The sequence below is a fragment of the Sinohyriopsis cumingii genome, chromosome 5 (genome assembly GCF_028554795.1).
Source record: "Sinohyriopsis cumingii isolate HCF-2022 chromosome 5, ASM2855479v2, whole genome shotgun sequence".
Classification (NCBI taxonomy): Eukaryota; Metazoa; Mollusca; class Bivalvia; order Unionida; family Unionidae; genus Sinohyriopsis; species Sinohyriopsis cumingii.
This window is the reverse complement of record NC_142965.1, coordinates 117,215,943-117,232,360: the sequence shown is the minus strand read 5'-3', so window position 1 is coordinate 117,232,360 and position 16,418 is coordinate 117,215,943. Positions and strand designations below refer to the sequence as shown.

General features: G+C 35.1%; 1 protein-coding gene across 4 annotated transcripts in view; it reads right to left on the bottom strand.

Annotated features, from left to right (window-relative positions):
* LOC149800049 (serine/threonine-protein kinase PAK 2-like) overlaps positions 1-16,418 on the bottom strand; it is a 96,414-nt gene that overhangs the window by 23,964 nt on the left and 56,032 nt on the right. For all 4 annotated transcript variants that reach the window (XM_089959590.1, XM_089959589.1, XM_089959591.1 and 1 more), the window contains 5 exons: positions 15,083-15,144; positions 10,593-10,697; positions 9,686-9,861; positions 5,151-5,337; positions 2,836-2,928 (listed from right to left, as the gene is read on the bottom strand). In XM_089959590.1, the coding sequence (XP_089815716.1) occupies positions 2,836-2,928; positions 5,151-5,337; positions 9,686-9,861; positions 10,593-10,697; positions 15,083-15,144 (623 nt within the window). The remainder of the gene's footprint in view (positions 1-2,835; positions 2,929-5,150; positions 5,338-9,685; positions 9,862-10,592; positions 10,698-15,082; positions 15,145-16,418) is intronic.

The window sequence follows — 16,418 nt, the reverse complement described above, 5'->3', positions numbered from 1 at the left end:
CCATCAATCATCCATTTAGGACTTTTGTTCATGAGGAATGGGATCGTTGGATGACTAGCTGTAAGCACACCTTCACGCCAGCTGTTCGACAACGTCGTGCAACGTACGTAGAGGTGTGTAATTGGGTTCTCCGGGCATGGGAGAAAGTGAAAACAACAACAATCATCAAGTGTGGGATAATTCCAGAACTGGCCACCGATATCAGTTCTTCGGACATCCGATACCACTGACTCCAATGAGGATCGATTATCAGCGGCTATGGAGGTATTCGGCGACAAGAGTGAATTCGATGAAAATTTCGATGGATTTGAAGCAGAAACTGATGACGATGAAGATGAATAGATTGATTTTAAATCAAGACAAACAGTATTTTTAGTAAATGTTTATTATAAAAATTGTTGACTGAGTTTCCGTTTGTGTAAAAAAATAATTATATAAGACGCCCACGAATATAAGACACACTTAGGGTGTGGGGTAAGTAAAATTTTATATAAGATGCGTCTTATATACGCGAAAATACGGTACTTGGTGTTAAATTCAGTTTCAAGGTTTTCATCCAGTCCAAATTCTTTTTCTCTCTCACTCCAGATTTCTGTTTATTTCGTCCCTTATGCATGAGAGGGGAGGGGAACCGAAAGCAAAAAGGATTGCAATGAAATTGTGTACCAGGTTAAATTCATTTAGAAAACAGTAATTATTACATTTTATCATTATATTTATATGTCACTAATTATTAATGAGTGGAAATTCAACATTGACCTATAGGCCTAAAAGACAGCAGGCAGAATGTTTAGATATGCATATTATTGTGCCATGGGTGGATCACAAATTGATATACCAATAGTATAGCAACCAGTCAAATTCAGTTTGTGTATCAGACATATCCAGTAAATACATCTAGCAACCAGTCAAATTCAGTTTGTGTATCTGACATATCCAGTAAATACATCTAGCAACCAGTCAAATTCAGTTTGTGTATCAGACATATCCAGTAAATACATCTAGCAACCAGTCAAATTCAAACTGTCTATCAGACATATCCAGTAAGTACAGCTAGCAACCAATCAAATTCAAACTGTCTATCAGACATATCCAGTAAGTACAGCAAGTAACCAATCAAATTCAAACTGTCTATCAGACATATCCAGTAAGTACAGCTAGTAACCAATCAAATTCAAACTGTCTATCAGACATATCCAGTAAGTACAGCTAGCAACCGATCAAATTCAAACTGTCTATCAGACATATCCAGTAAGTACAGCTAGCAACCAATCAAATTCAAACTGTCTATCAGACATATCCAGTAAATACAGCTAGCAACCAATCTAATTCAAACTATCAGACATATCCAGTAAATACAGCTAGCAACCGATCAAATTCAAACTATCAGACATATCCAGTACGTACAGCTAGTAACCAATCAAAACTTCTGCTTGTCGATCACACATATCTAGTAAATACAGCAAAATCCATTTTGGAAGCCTTTGCAGATTGATTAATTATTAGATATACAAATGTTAGATGTGCAAGGAGAAAAATACTCAAACTGTGAAGAAGGGTAATGGGGATAACAGTAGATGTTGTGGATACAGAATTAGCCCAAAACATGTTATGTGATTTCTATTTTCTCATTCAACCCTTGTAATCTGGAGAAACCAATTTTTGGAAAAAGCAAATGTTTCTTTGATAATACTTTTCTGATCATAAAAACACTGGGAGTACCTCCAATACCCGAAAATCTAGCCCTCCCAAGATTTTTTTTGTGTGCAAAAAAAGTGCTAAAATTCACCTTCCCACTTGTGAAAAGATTACAATTCCAATGCTCTAAAAAACAGTGCTATCACAGCTCCATATAAGTAAAGCATTTATTCTTTTTCTATGATAGAGGGAGTGAGAAAAAGAAATACAACTGGATTATACTCCCTAATGTAAGAAACCTCTTTTTATTTACTTAGTATAAAGCAGGTATGGGAAACTTCCTCCAAGGTGCAGACTGGATAAGTGATTTTTAAAGCCACATCCTGTGATGTCAGTTAACAGATAAAACCACATCAAAATAGGTCTGTCACAGTCAGGACTTGGTCAGTTTGTCTACCTTCCATACAAAGTCATGTTCACAAGGGGACATCAATTTTGTGAGGTCTATAAACAGAGTGCCCTTACTAACAAAAGTGGAAGTGGTAAATAAAGTATGGTCAGGCTTTGGTGCCAATTGCTCACGTGGTAGATTATCTAACTAGTGTATGGTGAGTCTGGGTTCAAATCATGGCCTAACTGTCATACAAGTTTTCTCAACATTTTGAGGCAAAACTTACTCCAGACTTGGAAATCTTCCTGAAATCTATAAATGCAGCCTTTTAATTTGTTGGAAATTTTCAAAAAAGAATGGAGTTTTGTAAAGATTCCTGTTTGTGTGTGTGTGTGATTTGGATTTTTAATTATGTTCAGTCATATCGCTATAATGTCTGCAGTGTGGCAGTTTATAGTGATGTGTAGCACTGGGGCATCATGACACAGACATGTAGCATGATGTCCCACCCAGTCACATTATTCTGACACCTGGCCGACCAGTCTTAACACTAACCTCTTAATGCTGAGCACCAAACAAGGCAGCTGTTAGCATCATATTTGTAAGTCCTTGGTATGACTCGGCCGGGGATCGAACCCAGGACCTCCCACATCCAAGGCGGACACTCTAACCACTAGGCCACTGAAGCGGTAAAGATTCCTGATGGAGGGTTCAAATTCTAACTGATCACATTTATCTTCATGTAATATAATTGAGTTTTATGCACTAAGATCAATTTCTACAAGTTTGGTTGCTATCTCACCTACCTCTCTAATTACGGCAGCTATCTGTCCCTCATCCATGCAGGTATCTGTGACTACATCTGTTAATGAACCTCCTGCCAGGTACTCCATTACTACCTAACAATAAATCAAGAAAAAAACCAATATACTAACTTGATGCATCCAAAATGTTTGATAATACTTTCTGTAATATTCTTTGATACTGTACTACAGGGGCTCTGAAAAACATGGTGATAGCCTGCAATGTGTTCATGGACATACCATTAACTGTAAAATTTCCAAACACTTCAATTAAGAAAGAGTACAAATGTTGATGCAGCAATCTTTACAGGCAAACTAATACCCAAGTGTCACCATTTGCTAATGCTGGCAAGAAAATCAAATGAGTTCTTTTGGGTTATCACCATTGTCTAATGCTGGCAAGAAACTCAGATGAGTACTTTTGGGTTATCACCATTTGCTAATGCTGGCAAGAAAACCAAATGAATCCTTTTGGGTTATCACCATTTGCTAATGCTGGCAAGAAACTCAGATGAGTACTTTTGGGTTATCACCATTTGCTAATGCTGGCAAGAAAACCAAATAAGTCCTTTTGGGTTATCACCATTTGCTAATGCTGGCAAGAAACTCAAATGAGTATTTTTGGGTTATCACCATTTTCTAATGCTGGCAAGAAAATCAAATGAGTCCTTTTGGGTCATCACCATTTGCTAATGCTGGCAAGAAACTCAAATGAGTACTTTTGGGTTATCACCAATTGCTAATGCTGGCAAGAAAATCAAACGAGTCCTTCTGGGTTATCACCATTTATTTGCTAATGCTGGCAAGAAAATCCAATGAGTCCTTAGGGTTATCACCATTTGCTAATGCTGGCAAGAAAATCCAATGAGTCCTTAGGGTTATCACCATTTGCTAATGCTGCCATGAAACTCAAATGAGTCCTTTTGGGTTATATAGAGACAAATGAAGATAATGGATGATCACTTAAGAGATGACTGAACATTTAATTTTTACAAAAATATGTATTTTTACATATCAATGAGTATGCAATCCAACACCACAAGAAAATTTTGGTGTGCACTTTCTAAGTACAACACCTGGTTTAATGTCCCCAAGAGAGGCTCATAGCACAAACAGTGTATAGGCCAAAATACCCTGCCACAAAATACATGCCCAAAATAATAGCTGAATGAGATTTTAACAAGAGGCCCAAGTGGATTTTGATTGCCTGTATGGCTGACATCAGCCTAACAGCCAAATTCAGTTAAGTTGGAAGCAATATGGGGATCAGATGGGTATTTTTTGTAGCAATTTTTCCAAATTCTGTAAAATGCATAAGTTGTGTAAACAATTGTTTCAAGTTATATTTATTTTTAGTATCTTCATCCATCTTTGATAACATATCAGCATTATTAGCTCTATGGAAATAAGAAAACTGAGTTACTTACACTCAAAACATTTAAAGAGTACATGATTTGTGCCCAGAATGCTGGTTCCGTGCAATGAAATGCTGAATTTAGGTAGCCCAGAGACCTAATACTGCCCAGGATATCACAATTTGTGCCCAGAAAACTGGTGGCCATCAGAATACTGAGCCTGGGCAACTATATGCTGAATTCAGGTAGCCCAGTGAGCTGCTGCTGCAAAGGATATCAAGGCATGCTCCTTGAGATCAGTGGCTACAAGAATACTGAGTCTGGAATACTATGTGCTTAATTCGGGTAGCCCAATGGGCTGCTACTGAAAAGGATATTCTACTTCTGCTTTCAGACAATAACAACAAAAGGAAAATCATTAATAACTTATACTGAGAAAAATGAAGTCTTAAAGCCAAAACTTCAAGTGTCTTTTCTATGCTTCTGAAGTTAACACTGACTATCATCTTTTACAGCCTGATTCTAAAATATACTGGTTCCTGGAAAATAGGGCAGTGTGTGTGTGTATAATTTGGATTTTTAATGTAGCTTTAACAATTTTTCAGTCATATCGCTACGATGTCTTCAGTGTGGCAGTTTATAGTAATGTCTAGCACTAAGGCATCATGCTGCAGACATGTAGCATGATGTCCCACCCAGTCACATTATCCTGACACCAGGCGGACTGGTCCTAGTGCTAACCTCTTAATGCTGAGTGCAAAGTGAGGCAGCTGTTAGTACCATTTTTATAAGTCTTTGGTATGTCTTGACCAGGCTTCAAACCCATGACCTCCCGCATCTGAGGTGGACAGAAAAATATGTCAGGAAAAATAGTTGTGAAATGAGATTTTAAATACAACAGGTATGAAGAATAAATCTGAAAACGAACATGAATTATGCATTTTCACTTTCATTCACACTTACCCATAATTCTTCCCCAACAAGATAGCTATCCAGGTAGTTGACTATATTGGGGTTTTGATTTTCCCTCATAACTAGGATTTCATTGATAATTAACTCCTTCTTTGGTTGCTGAGATAAATTCATGGTCTTAATGGCCACCTCTCGACCAGTTGCCACTTCTATTGCAATATATACTGTACCAGAAGCACTGAAAAAGTATTGAGAAACTCATTGCCTGGAGGGTTCAAGTACTACTAATTTAGATAAAATCATAAATAATCCATATATTTTTCTGGATGTTTGTGTGTCAAATAGGGAATTTATATTTAACATTTAAAATATTTGTGGAGAAATTTTGTTTTCATTTTAAAAGATTTTATTTTCTACTCAAGTTTCAAATATTACCATCACTGGAACAATATCCAAGGGAGATAACTACTTGCAAGTCTTCAAATTTGACTAAATTTGACTTGCCTCCCTATACACACAGTTCACATGATCGATCACTGGATCGATATTCTGTTAACAATTTTTTCAATTTATTCTGTTACTACTTTATATGGTTCCCATGCTTTTCTAAATATAAATTTCTAGGTCTTTTCCAGTTTTTTTCCAGGATGAAATTAATTTTTTCAAGGTTAGAATATGACCATTACAGAATGGAATTAAAGAACATTTGGATTACAAAACATGCATTTTCCGAATCTGATGATGTTTCTCTTTCAAGACTCCCCAAAACATATATGTCAGAAAAGACGATCATGTATAAAACCACAAAATGAGTCACACAAAACAAATCTGACTACATTCCTATAAATTGGCATTTAAAGCCATTTCAAGGTACAAAATACAAATTCTAAATTTACTTTGCTGACCTGCATTATGTTGCTCGTGAAAACAACATAATGAGCATAAATTATTTTGTTTTCTTTCAAACCTTTAATTCTAAAGAATTCTAGAGCAATATATGTGCATGTTATACAAAGTGAACATTTTCTATCACAGTATGAAAAAACCCTCAATAAATGCAAAGTATTAGAATCTTATCTTGTAATGAAAAAAGTTTAACTGAATTTATGTGTGCCAATAAAATCTAAAACAAGATTTTTCAACCAACCTAAACTCCTTAAGACAATTTGGTTAAATATTCCATCATTTAAAGATATTTACCAAAGGGATGATTTAAATTTGACAAAAGACCTTCAAAATTATATACTGTTGTATAAACAAGGACTAAATTTTCTGTAAAATCAACTTGTCTTCTTGTAGTTCAATAAACCAGTCCCAAAACCTGTATTGATACATGGGCTCTTATCGTTTTCTAATATATAATAAAAGGGACGACAACTTCCCATTTCACCTGCATTCTACTTAAGATCTGAAACCAATGCTTCAAGCTACATGTCACTGTGTATTAGTTTCACACTAAATTTCAGATCAGAGATTTAAAAAAGTTCTAATCTGGGTTTCCTCCGAATATTTTAACCCCATTTTTCATATTTGGACATTTAGGATGGAATGTGGGTTCAGAGCAATTACATTAAAGAAAATTGGAATCTGCCGGCACCATAAGATAGCTTACCAGTGGGCCTAGCAAATTTAAACCTGCATGAAATTGATAAGAAAACTATTTATTTTCTCAAAAATGGCATTATGTCTTTAATCCGCTGACAGACTAAACAAAACTCGGTGTAGATGAAACCTGACCCGGTACTTGCCATTTGCGTTAATAGTCACATGACTTCATAACTCTCAAACAACAACATCAGAAGTCCAATAGTCACACGATATCAACAACAAACTCCTTTTTAATGTCGTTGTACAGAATTTCAATTATATTAAATGAAAGCCTGATACCTTTTGTAAAAACCAGAAAGAACATACACTTCTTAACATATTTATTTCGAGAACATAAAAAAACTTGGCCGGTCTGATTCATAAAGCAGAGTAGTCTGGTTTCCTGCTTCACATGCTCCCTGCATGATAGAGCACATGTCAACATGGTAGTCACGTGATACAACAAAACTCCGGAAGTTGGTCTCAGAATAAATATAGAGAATTTTGTGTTCTTTCATTTTTGTATTTTTATTACAACCAGTATATGACTTTCATTTAATATATTTTTTCTACAACATTTGAAATGACAGTTGTGAGATTCTGTGTGCTTGTGTGACTAGCAATCGAAATTGCAAGTACCAACTCAAATTTCATCAACGCATTAGTTTATCATCTTTCAGCAGATTAAGACATAACAATTTTAATACTCGCAATTTCTGAGAAAATAAATAATATTCATATCGATTCAATGCAGGTATAACTCAATTTAGCAACGTTTAAGTTTGCTAGACCATCTACAAAGCAGCTATGCCTGAACGCCACCATGTTGGCCTTTTATAATGCTAGACTGGTTTTCATACCTTACATATAAAAATAAATGGATATCGAAACTGTCTGTGAAACAAAAGGTCTACCAGACAAATCTAATCCACTGAGTGTTTGGATTATCTCAACAAATATATTTATGGAAAGCACCCAAATGATCCATACTGCAACATCCTAATATTCTGGTTAGAACTCGATAAATTTAACTTGTGATCAGTTCAGTTATGACTCAATTATGTAATTGTTTCGTGCGTCAAGTTGTGGAGGAAAATTCCTTGGTTTTTCCCAACTTTTATCAATATTTGCAAAATTCAAGGACTTTTCATGGTCGGGAAAACAATTATCATTTCTCCCCACTTTTTCCTGATTTCCCGGTAGCGAGGGAACTCTGTACTTTATTAGTAATACAAACTACATTTGGTTAAACAGAACAGAGCATGAAAGGACCCAAATGGAACATTTAATACATTCAAGCGACTAGGTATGCATAAATTAATAATTCAACTTGAGGTTTCATTAACTGGACTAAAAAAACAAAAAGAAATGTGTTTATCCAATAAATGTTGTAACTAATAAATACTAGAGATCTGGTTCTACTCAGTTTGTTAGGTGTAATCATTAGAACAAACAACAGAGACCCTGATCTGCCGGTGCAGGTCAGGCTCAATGTTGTTTGTAGTTTCATTCGACTTGGTTCTTAAAGTCTGTCTATACTTTTAATGCCCCAGTCCATGACAAAGCAAACTTCTGAAGACAATCTGTAAACAAGTGAATTATATAGCATTTCACACAGGTAACTTTATAAATGAATTTTTCTGAAGGAAATACTCAAACCATACAAGCACTCGATTTAAACATATGACTGGATGTCCTTGTATTTTTGCAGACTAATAATTAAGTCACAAACCAGGCAAACATGAGAAATATGAAGAGCATTGTTTTCCTGCTGAATTCTAAAATTGTATCACTGCTTGCTTTTCAAATCCTTTTCTTAAATATTGTATTTAACCTTTTAATTTTCAGCACTGTATGATTATGTGTGTTTTGACCAATACACATCAATTCGTTAAACAATGATCTAGGGGTTATGTCAAGATTTTTTCAATTTAAACATTTTTGCAATAGAATGGTGGGAAAAAACCTGAAAAACAAGGAGGCCCGAAAACTTATAAAATTTATAATTTTGAAACTCTTAGAAAATATTTTCAAAATCTCTATTGCTCTTTAAAATGAATAGTATCCAGTAGACTCCAAATATGTCTTATACTATGAATTAATTTATTCTTGTTGGGTATCAGTTTTAATGAATACATTTCTTGTCAGCACCTAAATAACATGAGGTCAAGATTTTGCAAAAAGTGACCACGGCCAATATTATAAATCTTGGACGCTCTGTGTGCGTGTGTGTTTGTGATTTGGATTTTTAACATAGCTTTAACAATTTTTCAGTCATATTGCTACAATGCCTGCATTGTGGCAGTTTATAATGTCGTCTAGCACTGGGGCATGTCACAGACATGTAGTGTGATGTCCCACCCAGTCACATTATTACGACATCAGGCGGACCAGTCCTAACACTAACCTCTTAATGCTGAGTGCCAAGTGAGGCAGCTGTTGGTACCATTTTTGTAAGTCTTTGGTATGACTCGACTAGTGATCGAACCCATGACCTACTGCATCCGAGGCAGACACTTAACCACTAGGCCACCAAAGCGGTCTGTCTTATACTGTGAATTAATTTATTCTTGTTGGTTATCAGTTTTAATGAATACATTTCTTGTCAGTACCCAAATTTGAGGATTGGGGAACAAGTTCTATTGTTAGGATACAGAAAACATTGTTCATTAAAACTGTGGTTTGTTACAAGGTAAATACCATTCCATAAATAATAACGACTTATAGTACCCTATATACTCATTTGTAGGTAGAGTCCAATGTAAACTGAATGGACTCGGATCTGATGTTGCATGATCTTGGATCTAGACAGTTTGTTAAGAGTAATCAGTAGAACAAACAATACAGACTTTGATGTGCTAGTGCATTATGCAATGGCAGATCAGGGACTACTTTGTTTGCAATTTGACTCAACTGATAAATGAGTATAATAGGTATTCTGTTAAATTCAGAATAAATCTAAAATCAGATAATAAGCCAAGAAAATCTGGCGTAATTACCCCTGACCAATCTTCTCCATTTTTGTGTATTTTCGATTTGGATCTCCAAGTGTAACAATAGTTCGGAGTTTTTCTAATATTTCTTCATCTGTCATCTTTTTCTTCTTTGGTTTGTCATTTTTATTGCCGATAGATACTGCTCCATTGGGCTTATCCTCTTCAATCGGTTTTGTGTACTGAAAGTAAAAACAGTGCAAAGTAAGTTTCCACATTTATTCAAATCAGCCAAACAGGTCTACATCTCCACAATTCTTATAAAAATAAATCTTCTACTCAACAAGAAAACATCCAGCATACCAACTCACTAAAAATGTCCATACTGGATGAAGGCGATGATTTGAACTCTAGTCTTGCCCTGTTAAGCAAGTTGGAATGCATTGTGTGTAGCATCTGGATTTAAAATGAATGTCATTATCACTTCACACTCATACTAATGTAACATAAAAGACAAATACTTTCTAATTTCATCCTGCATAATTAAACTGTGTGAGACAGCAAGTGAAAGGTTACCAAGTTATGAATAAAAAGGATCAACATTATTTCCATTCATAAAATAAATTAAATAAATATCCTACAACAACAACAAAATAGATTTTTTATTCTTATATATTACATTTTTTTTCTCTTCTTCAAAAACTGACAATTTTGTTGGTACTTAGAACTGTGGACTGTTTAAATGGTCCTATCATATATAAAGAAGGATCAGACATATAAACATAATACACAGTAATTTTAATAGTATATTCAACAGGAAATCAGGAATAAAATCCTACTTTATGAACACACTATTGTTTTCCTGCTAAATTATTATTTAAAAAAAAAAATGAACTGGCACATGGGCATATTCACTCAATATATGTATATACATACATTTTTATATATATATATATATAATGGTTGCACTTACAATTGATTTGGTTTTGTCTGGTCTGGTTGCAATTGGAGGTGGAGGAATGTCTTCCTCTTCTTCATCTTCAGGCGTTGCGGGTCCTGAATTTTCAGGTGGTTTTGACTGCAAGACACTAACTTTTTCAGTTTTTATGCATGTCACAGAGATGATGCAATTGTTTTTATCAAATATTTGTTACTATATAAAAGTTATTCTAAGTTTTGATTTCATTTATGCATTTGCAACTGATGAATTGTTTATCTCCCATCAACCTACTCACACTGAGTCTATCAAATGGACTGATACTCTACTGGGCAAAAGGAACAGCCAGGAATTCAAGATAGGACAATTTCTTTTTTTTAACTGCTGAGCACTGAAACCATCTGTGATATGCTTCTGCGATAACAAGATTTGAAATCAACTGCTGTGGTTCACATACTGGATATCAGTTTGGGTCCATTTTATTTTGGACAAAGAAGACATTAAAAGTCTTTTGGTGAAAACCCAATGTCACAATGATCATCCATTCTGTGGGCCTCCTGACAACATTGGATGAAATGGCTGACACCATTGTCCTTTAGGAATTTGTGACCTCCCCTCCATCGACAATCAATTCAGTAAAGATAGACTTTTAAGACAGTGATTGTGGCAGCCATACTGGATTTATGACTGGCACCATTTTCACTTTGGAGCTAAATACCATAAAAAGTCTACTGGTGAAAACCCCATGTTGATATAGCCATCCATAATATTTTCAGAGATGTTACTTTCCATTTAGGAACAGCAATAACATGATTCTCAAGATGGCTGCTGTGATAACCCATATCAATATAACTTTCTGTTCCATTACAACTGTGTTAGCAAGGGTTTTATGACGGCTGTCATGGTAGCCATATTGGATGACAGATCAGCACTGTTTTTATTCAGGACCAGCTAGGCATGATAAATGTGTGTGCAATTCGGATCTTTAATATAGCTGTAAAAAAATTCTATCATCGCTACGTGCAGTGTGGCAGTTAATAGTGATGTCTAATACTGGGGCATCATACCGCATACATGTAGCATCATCTCCCATCCAGTCAATTTACCCTGACACCAGGATGACCAGTCCTAACACTAACCTCTTAATGATGAACGCCAAGTGAGGCAGCTGGTAGTACCATTTTTATCAGACTCTGGTATGACTTGGCTGGGGTTCAAACCTGCAACCTCCCACATCCAAGGTGGACACTCTAAAGACTTAGGCCACCGAAGCGGTCAACTAGGCATGTTAAGAAGTATTTGAGTGACAACCTCCATGATGATACAACCATCCATTCAGGAGAAATATCAAGATGGCTGCTATGGTGACCATAATGGAGATCAGTTCAGCACCTTTTTTTATTTTTGGACAAACTACACACTGTAAAAAGTCTTTTGTGAAAACCCATAAGGATGGCATCAATTCAAGAAATATAGTCATGGTCATATAGGACATCAGATTGGCACCATTTTATTGTACGATACCTTGTAGTAAAAACTCATGTTGATTTGACCATCTATTCAAAAGGAGTAACAATGATAAGATTTGATGATTTTGCCATGGTGTCCTATTTAAATGTCAAACCATCACCAGTTTCATTTAGGACCAACTAAACAACATAAAAGAGTATTTTAGTGAAAACTCCATGTTGATATGACCATCCAAGTAGGAGTAGCAATAACAAGATTTTTCAACATGGCTGCCATGACAGCCATATTAAACATCAGATCAGCACCACTTTCATTTATGAACAACTAGACATCATAAGAAGTCTTTTAGTGAAAACCACATACTAATATGACCATCCATTCTGGTGAAACAATGACAACAAAATTTTCAACATGGTCACTGTGGCACGCATAACAAATGTCTGAACAATTAGGGCCCAACCAGACAAGAAAAGAAATTGTGTAGTAAAAACCCTATGTTGATATGACCATCCATTCAGGGGAAACTGACAAAAATATTTTCAAGATGGCCAATCATTATAGGTTACTGCATTTGTATAGGAAAATATGAACAAGTTTTTTGGATGGAATACTGCACCCATACAAATACAGTAACCTTTTTATTATATGCTCATTTTTCTTTTTCTACCTAAGACCTAATTATATTAACATAATACACTACAAGAAACAAAGTAACTGAATGTATGCCATATTCCAAAATAAATACACAAGCGCAGATTCATCGTTACACAACACCATTATTAATGTGCACTTAACTCTGCCCAGATAAATTTGAACTTAGTCGTGCGCCAGACATAACTTTTGAAAGAAAATGGCATTTTGGTCTACTGAAAATTGAAATTTAGATTCATATTGTGAATGAATGCGCATTGCAACAACTTTTCCATTTGATCTGGAATAAATAGATTTTGGTATTTTTGTCAATTCTATTTAATTTCATGATTATGGACTGGATTCATCTGTGCAAATTCTACATGAAATACATCAAACTGAAATAGCAAGGGAGAATCATGTTGACATTTGCAAGTATGTTTCTGTTCTGTCACTGAATATCTGAAATCATAATGTGGGAAAAATAAGAAGTCTTTCAATCGCAATCATCAAAAAGATTCTATGGAATTTAATGTTTATTTTATTTTGAGTGCAGTAAGGAGGATGTAATCGCACTTGGAATATAGTCAAAATTACAGAACAACTTCGAAATGTGTAATCAAGCTTGAGAACCCATGACATGGCTCATGTAATTTGGATTTGCAGAACTAAGAAAGGAAATTCAGGATGTAAAACTGTAAGTAAATTTTTTGCCATTCGTATTACCCACTAAAGATGACAGTTTATGCCTTGTCACTTGCATGTTATTTGCAGGTACCCAGCAATTTTATGAAATCTGGCATCTCCTGCCTAAATACGAAACATTGTATCAAAAAAGTTAACGAGTAACGTAGCAAAGCAGCTGGAATGTGGCAGTCCATGAAACATCTGTTTTAGTTCATTCAGAAACAAATGTAATCAACCAAAACGTAAACCGCCTACTAATTGAGTGTACATGATTTGTTTACAAAAAGTGCTGGCCGTCTGCACTCATTGTTTGTTTATAATAGAAAGTAGTTCCTTTATAAGTGCAATATGAAGATGCGTGCGAGTTCAGTATCATAAAATACTGAACGATTCTGACAACGCAAAGTTAACGGAGAAAAAAATGAGCATATAATAATTTTCAAGATGGCCACTGTGGTGACCATAAGTAGTATCAGATCGATCCCATCTTTATTTAGGATCAACTAGACATCATATTAAGTCATTTAGTGAAAATCCCCATGCCAATACAACCATCCAAGTAGCCATAACAAGATTTTTAAAGTGGACATTAGGGTGACCATCATTATTTGCAATTAGGAGTAACAATACATCATATGAAGTCTTCTGAAAAAACCTCCATGGCAATAATACTTTCCTTACAGGAGGAGGAGTGATACGATTTCAAGATCCCTGCTATGGTGACCAGAATGGATGAGATAGGTCGTGTTTTCATTTAGAATCAGCTATGTGAAATAAGAAGTCTTTTAGAGAAAAAACCATTTTGATATGACCAGCCATTCAATATCATCAGAAGTAGCAATGAATTGTTTTTCAAGATAAACACTATGGCTGACACACTGGATGTCTGAGTGGCACCATTTTCATTTAGGACCAACTAGATCATGGGAAGAATGTGTGTGTAAGGTTTCATGGCAATCCTCCATGTAATGTAGAATAACTAGCCATAACAAACTTGTGCTAATAGATGGATAGATGATGGACAACAGACCATCCCATAGGCTCTTCTAGTCTATAACCAGTGAAGCTAAAATAACTAAATGACAGAAACTTGAAGAAAGTGGAAATAACATGTGACCTTGATCTCTGACCTCTTGGCTTGAGAATAAATAGAAGGTACCTCTGTCCATGTGTTGACCACCTAGAAAGTTTGATGAAATCTGAATCCAGGAAAGTTAATTTATCAACTGGACACAAAAAAAACAACATTACTATCTCAGCAGCACTACCTCGACCTCTGACCTCTCAGCCTCAGAATCAAACAGAAAGCTGCTCCTGCTCAAATGTTGTCTGCCCATGATGTCTGATGAAAATCAGGCCATGGAAACTTGACTTATCATCAGAAAAGAAAACCAAATTTTCAGCTTCAGTGCACTTGGACCAAACAGCCACCGAATTGATATGCTGCAACCTCTATCCATCAATAAAGCACAAATGAGGTTTGATCAGGTTGATACAGATACCATATGGCCATGTTGATACAGATATCACATGGCCAGGTTGATAGAGATGTCATATGGCCAGGTTGGTACAGATATTAAATGGCCAGAGTGATATAAAAATGCCAATGTTGAGCTATTTTTTGGAAACAGTTTCAATGCACATCTCACTTAAATTATCATTTCTAACTATATAGTTGAATTGTAGCAAGGATCTGCAAACATTTTATACACATAAATATTTATTGTCAAGCTACTTACCGGTGTAATAGTAACACTTGTAGAGAATTTATCTGATAATGTTGGTCTTAATGAGTTTGCACCTGAAAGAAAAACAACAATTAATTTCATTCTGTCAATATGTAATATTTGCTGTAAAAGTACTTAAACATGAAATATATCATGAAGCAACAGAAAGACATGTTGTGATATGGGGGAAGGAAAAAAATATCTCACTTGCCTGCCTCAGTGAAAATCAAACAATGGACACTGCCGAAGTCCATTCATTTAGTGTCCTTCAAAATACTTAGTTTCCTCTGCATAAAACTGATTCTGATTTAATAAATTAGCATTAATATTGGAAAGCAGGGGTAGTAACCATTTTCCCAACTTCATAAAGCTATTCAGATGTGCATATGTATGAAACAATGATATTCATCAAACGCTTAAAAGCACTGTGTTATCTTATGGTCCAATCAAAACACTGATGTTCATATGAGAAACCCTCTGCAGTAGTGTTATCTAATGGTCCAATCTAAATAATGATGCTTGTCTGAGAAACCTTAAGGAGTACAGTCTTATCTTATGGTCCAATCAAAACATTTAAGCTCTATGAGAAACCCTAAGCAGTACAGTGTTATCTTGTTGTCAAATCAAAGGACTGAATATCGTATGAGACACACTTAACAGAATGGTGTTATTTTATGGTCCAATAAAAATAAAGAAGCTCATATGAGAAAACCTCAATAATACAGGTCTAATCATAATACAGTTCATATGATAATCCCTCAACAGTATTGTTTTATCTTATGGTCCAATCAAAATACACAAGTTCATATGAGAAAACCTCAATAGTACAGGTCTAATCATACTACAGTTCATATGATAACCCCTCAACAGTATTGTTTTATCTTATTGTCCAATCAAAAGACTGAATCTCATATGAGAAACCCTCAACAGAATGGTGTTATTTAATGGTCCAATAAAAATAAAGAAGCTCATATGAGAAAACCTCAATAGTACAGGTCTAATCATACTACAGTTCATATGAGAATCCCTCAACAGTATTGTTTTATCTTATTGTCCAATCAAAAGACTGAATCTCATATGAGAAACCCTCAACAGAATGGTGTTATTTAATGGTCCAATAAAAATAAAGAAGCTCATATGAGAAAACCTCAATAGTACAGGTCTAATCATAATACAGTTCATATGAGAATCCCTCAACAGTATTGTTTTATATTATTGTCCAATCAAAAGACTGAATCTCATATGTGAAACCCTCAACAGAATGGTGTTATTTTATGGTCCAATAAAAATAAAGAAGCTCATATGAGAAAACCTCAATAGTACAGGTCTAACCACAATACAGTTCATA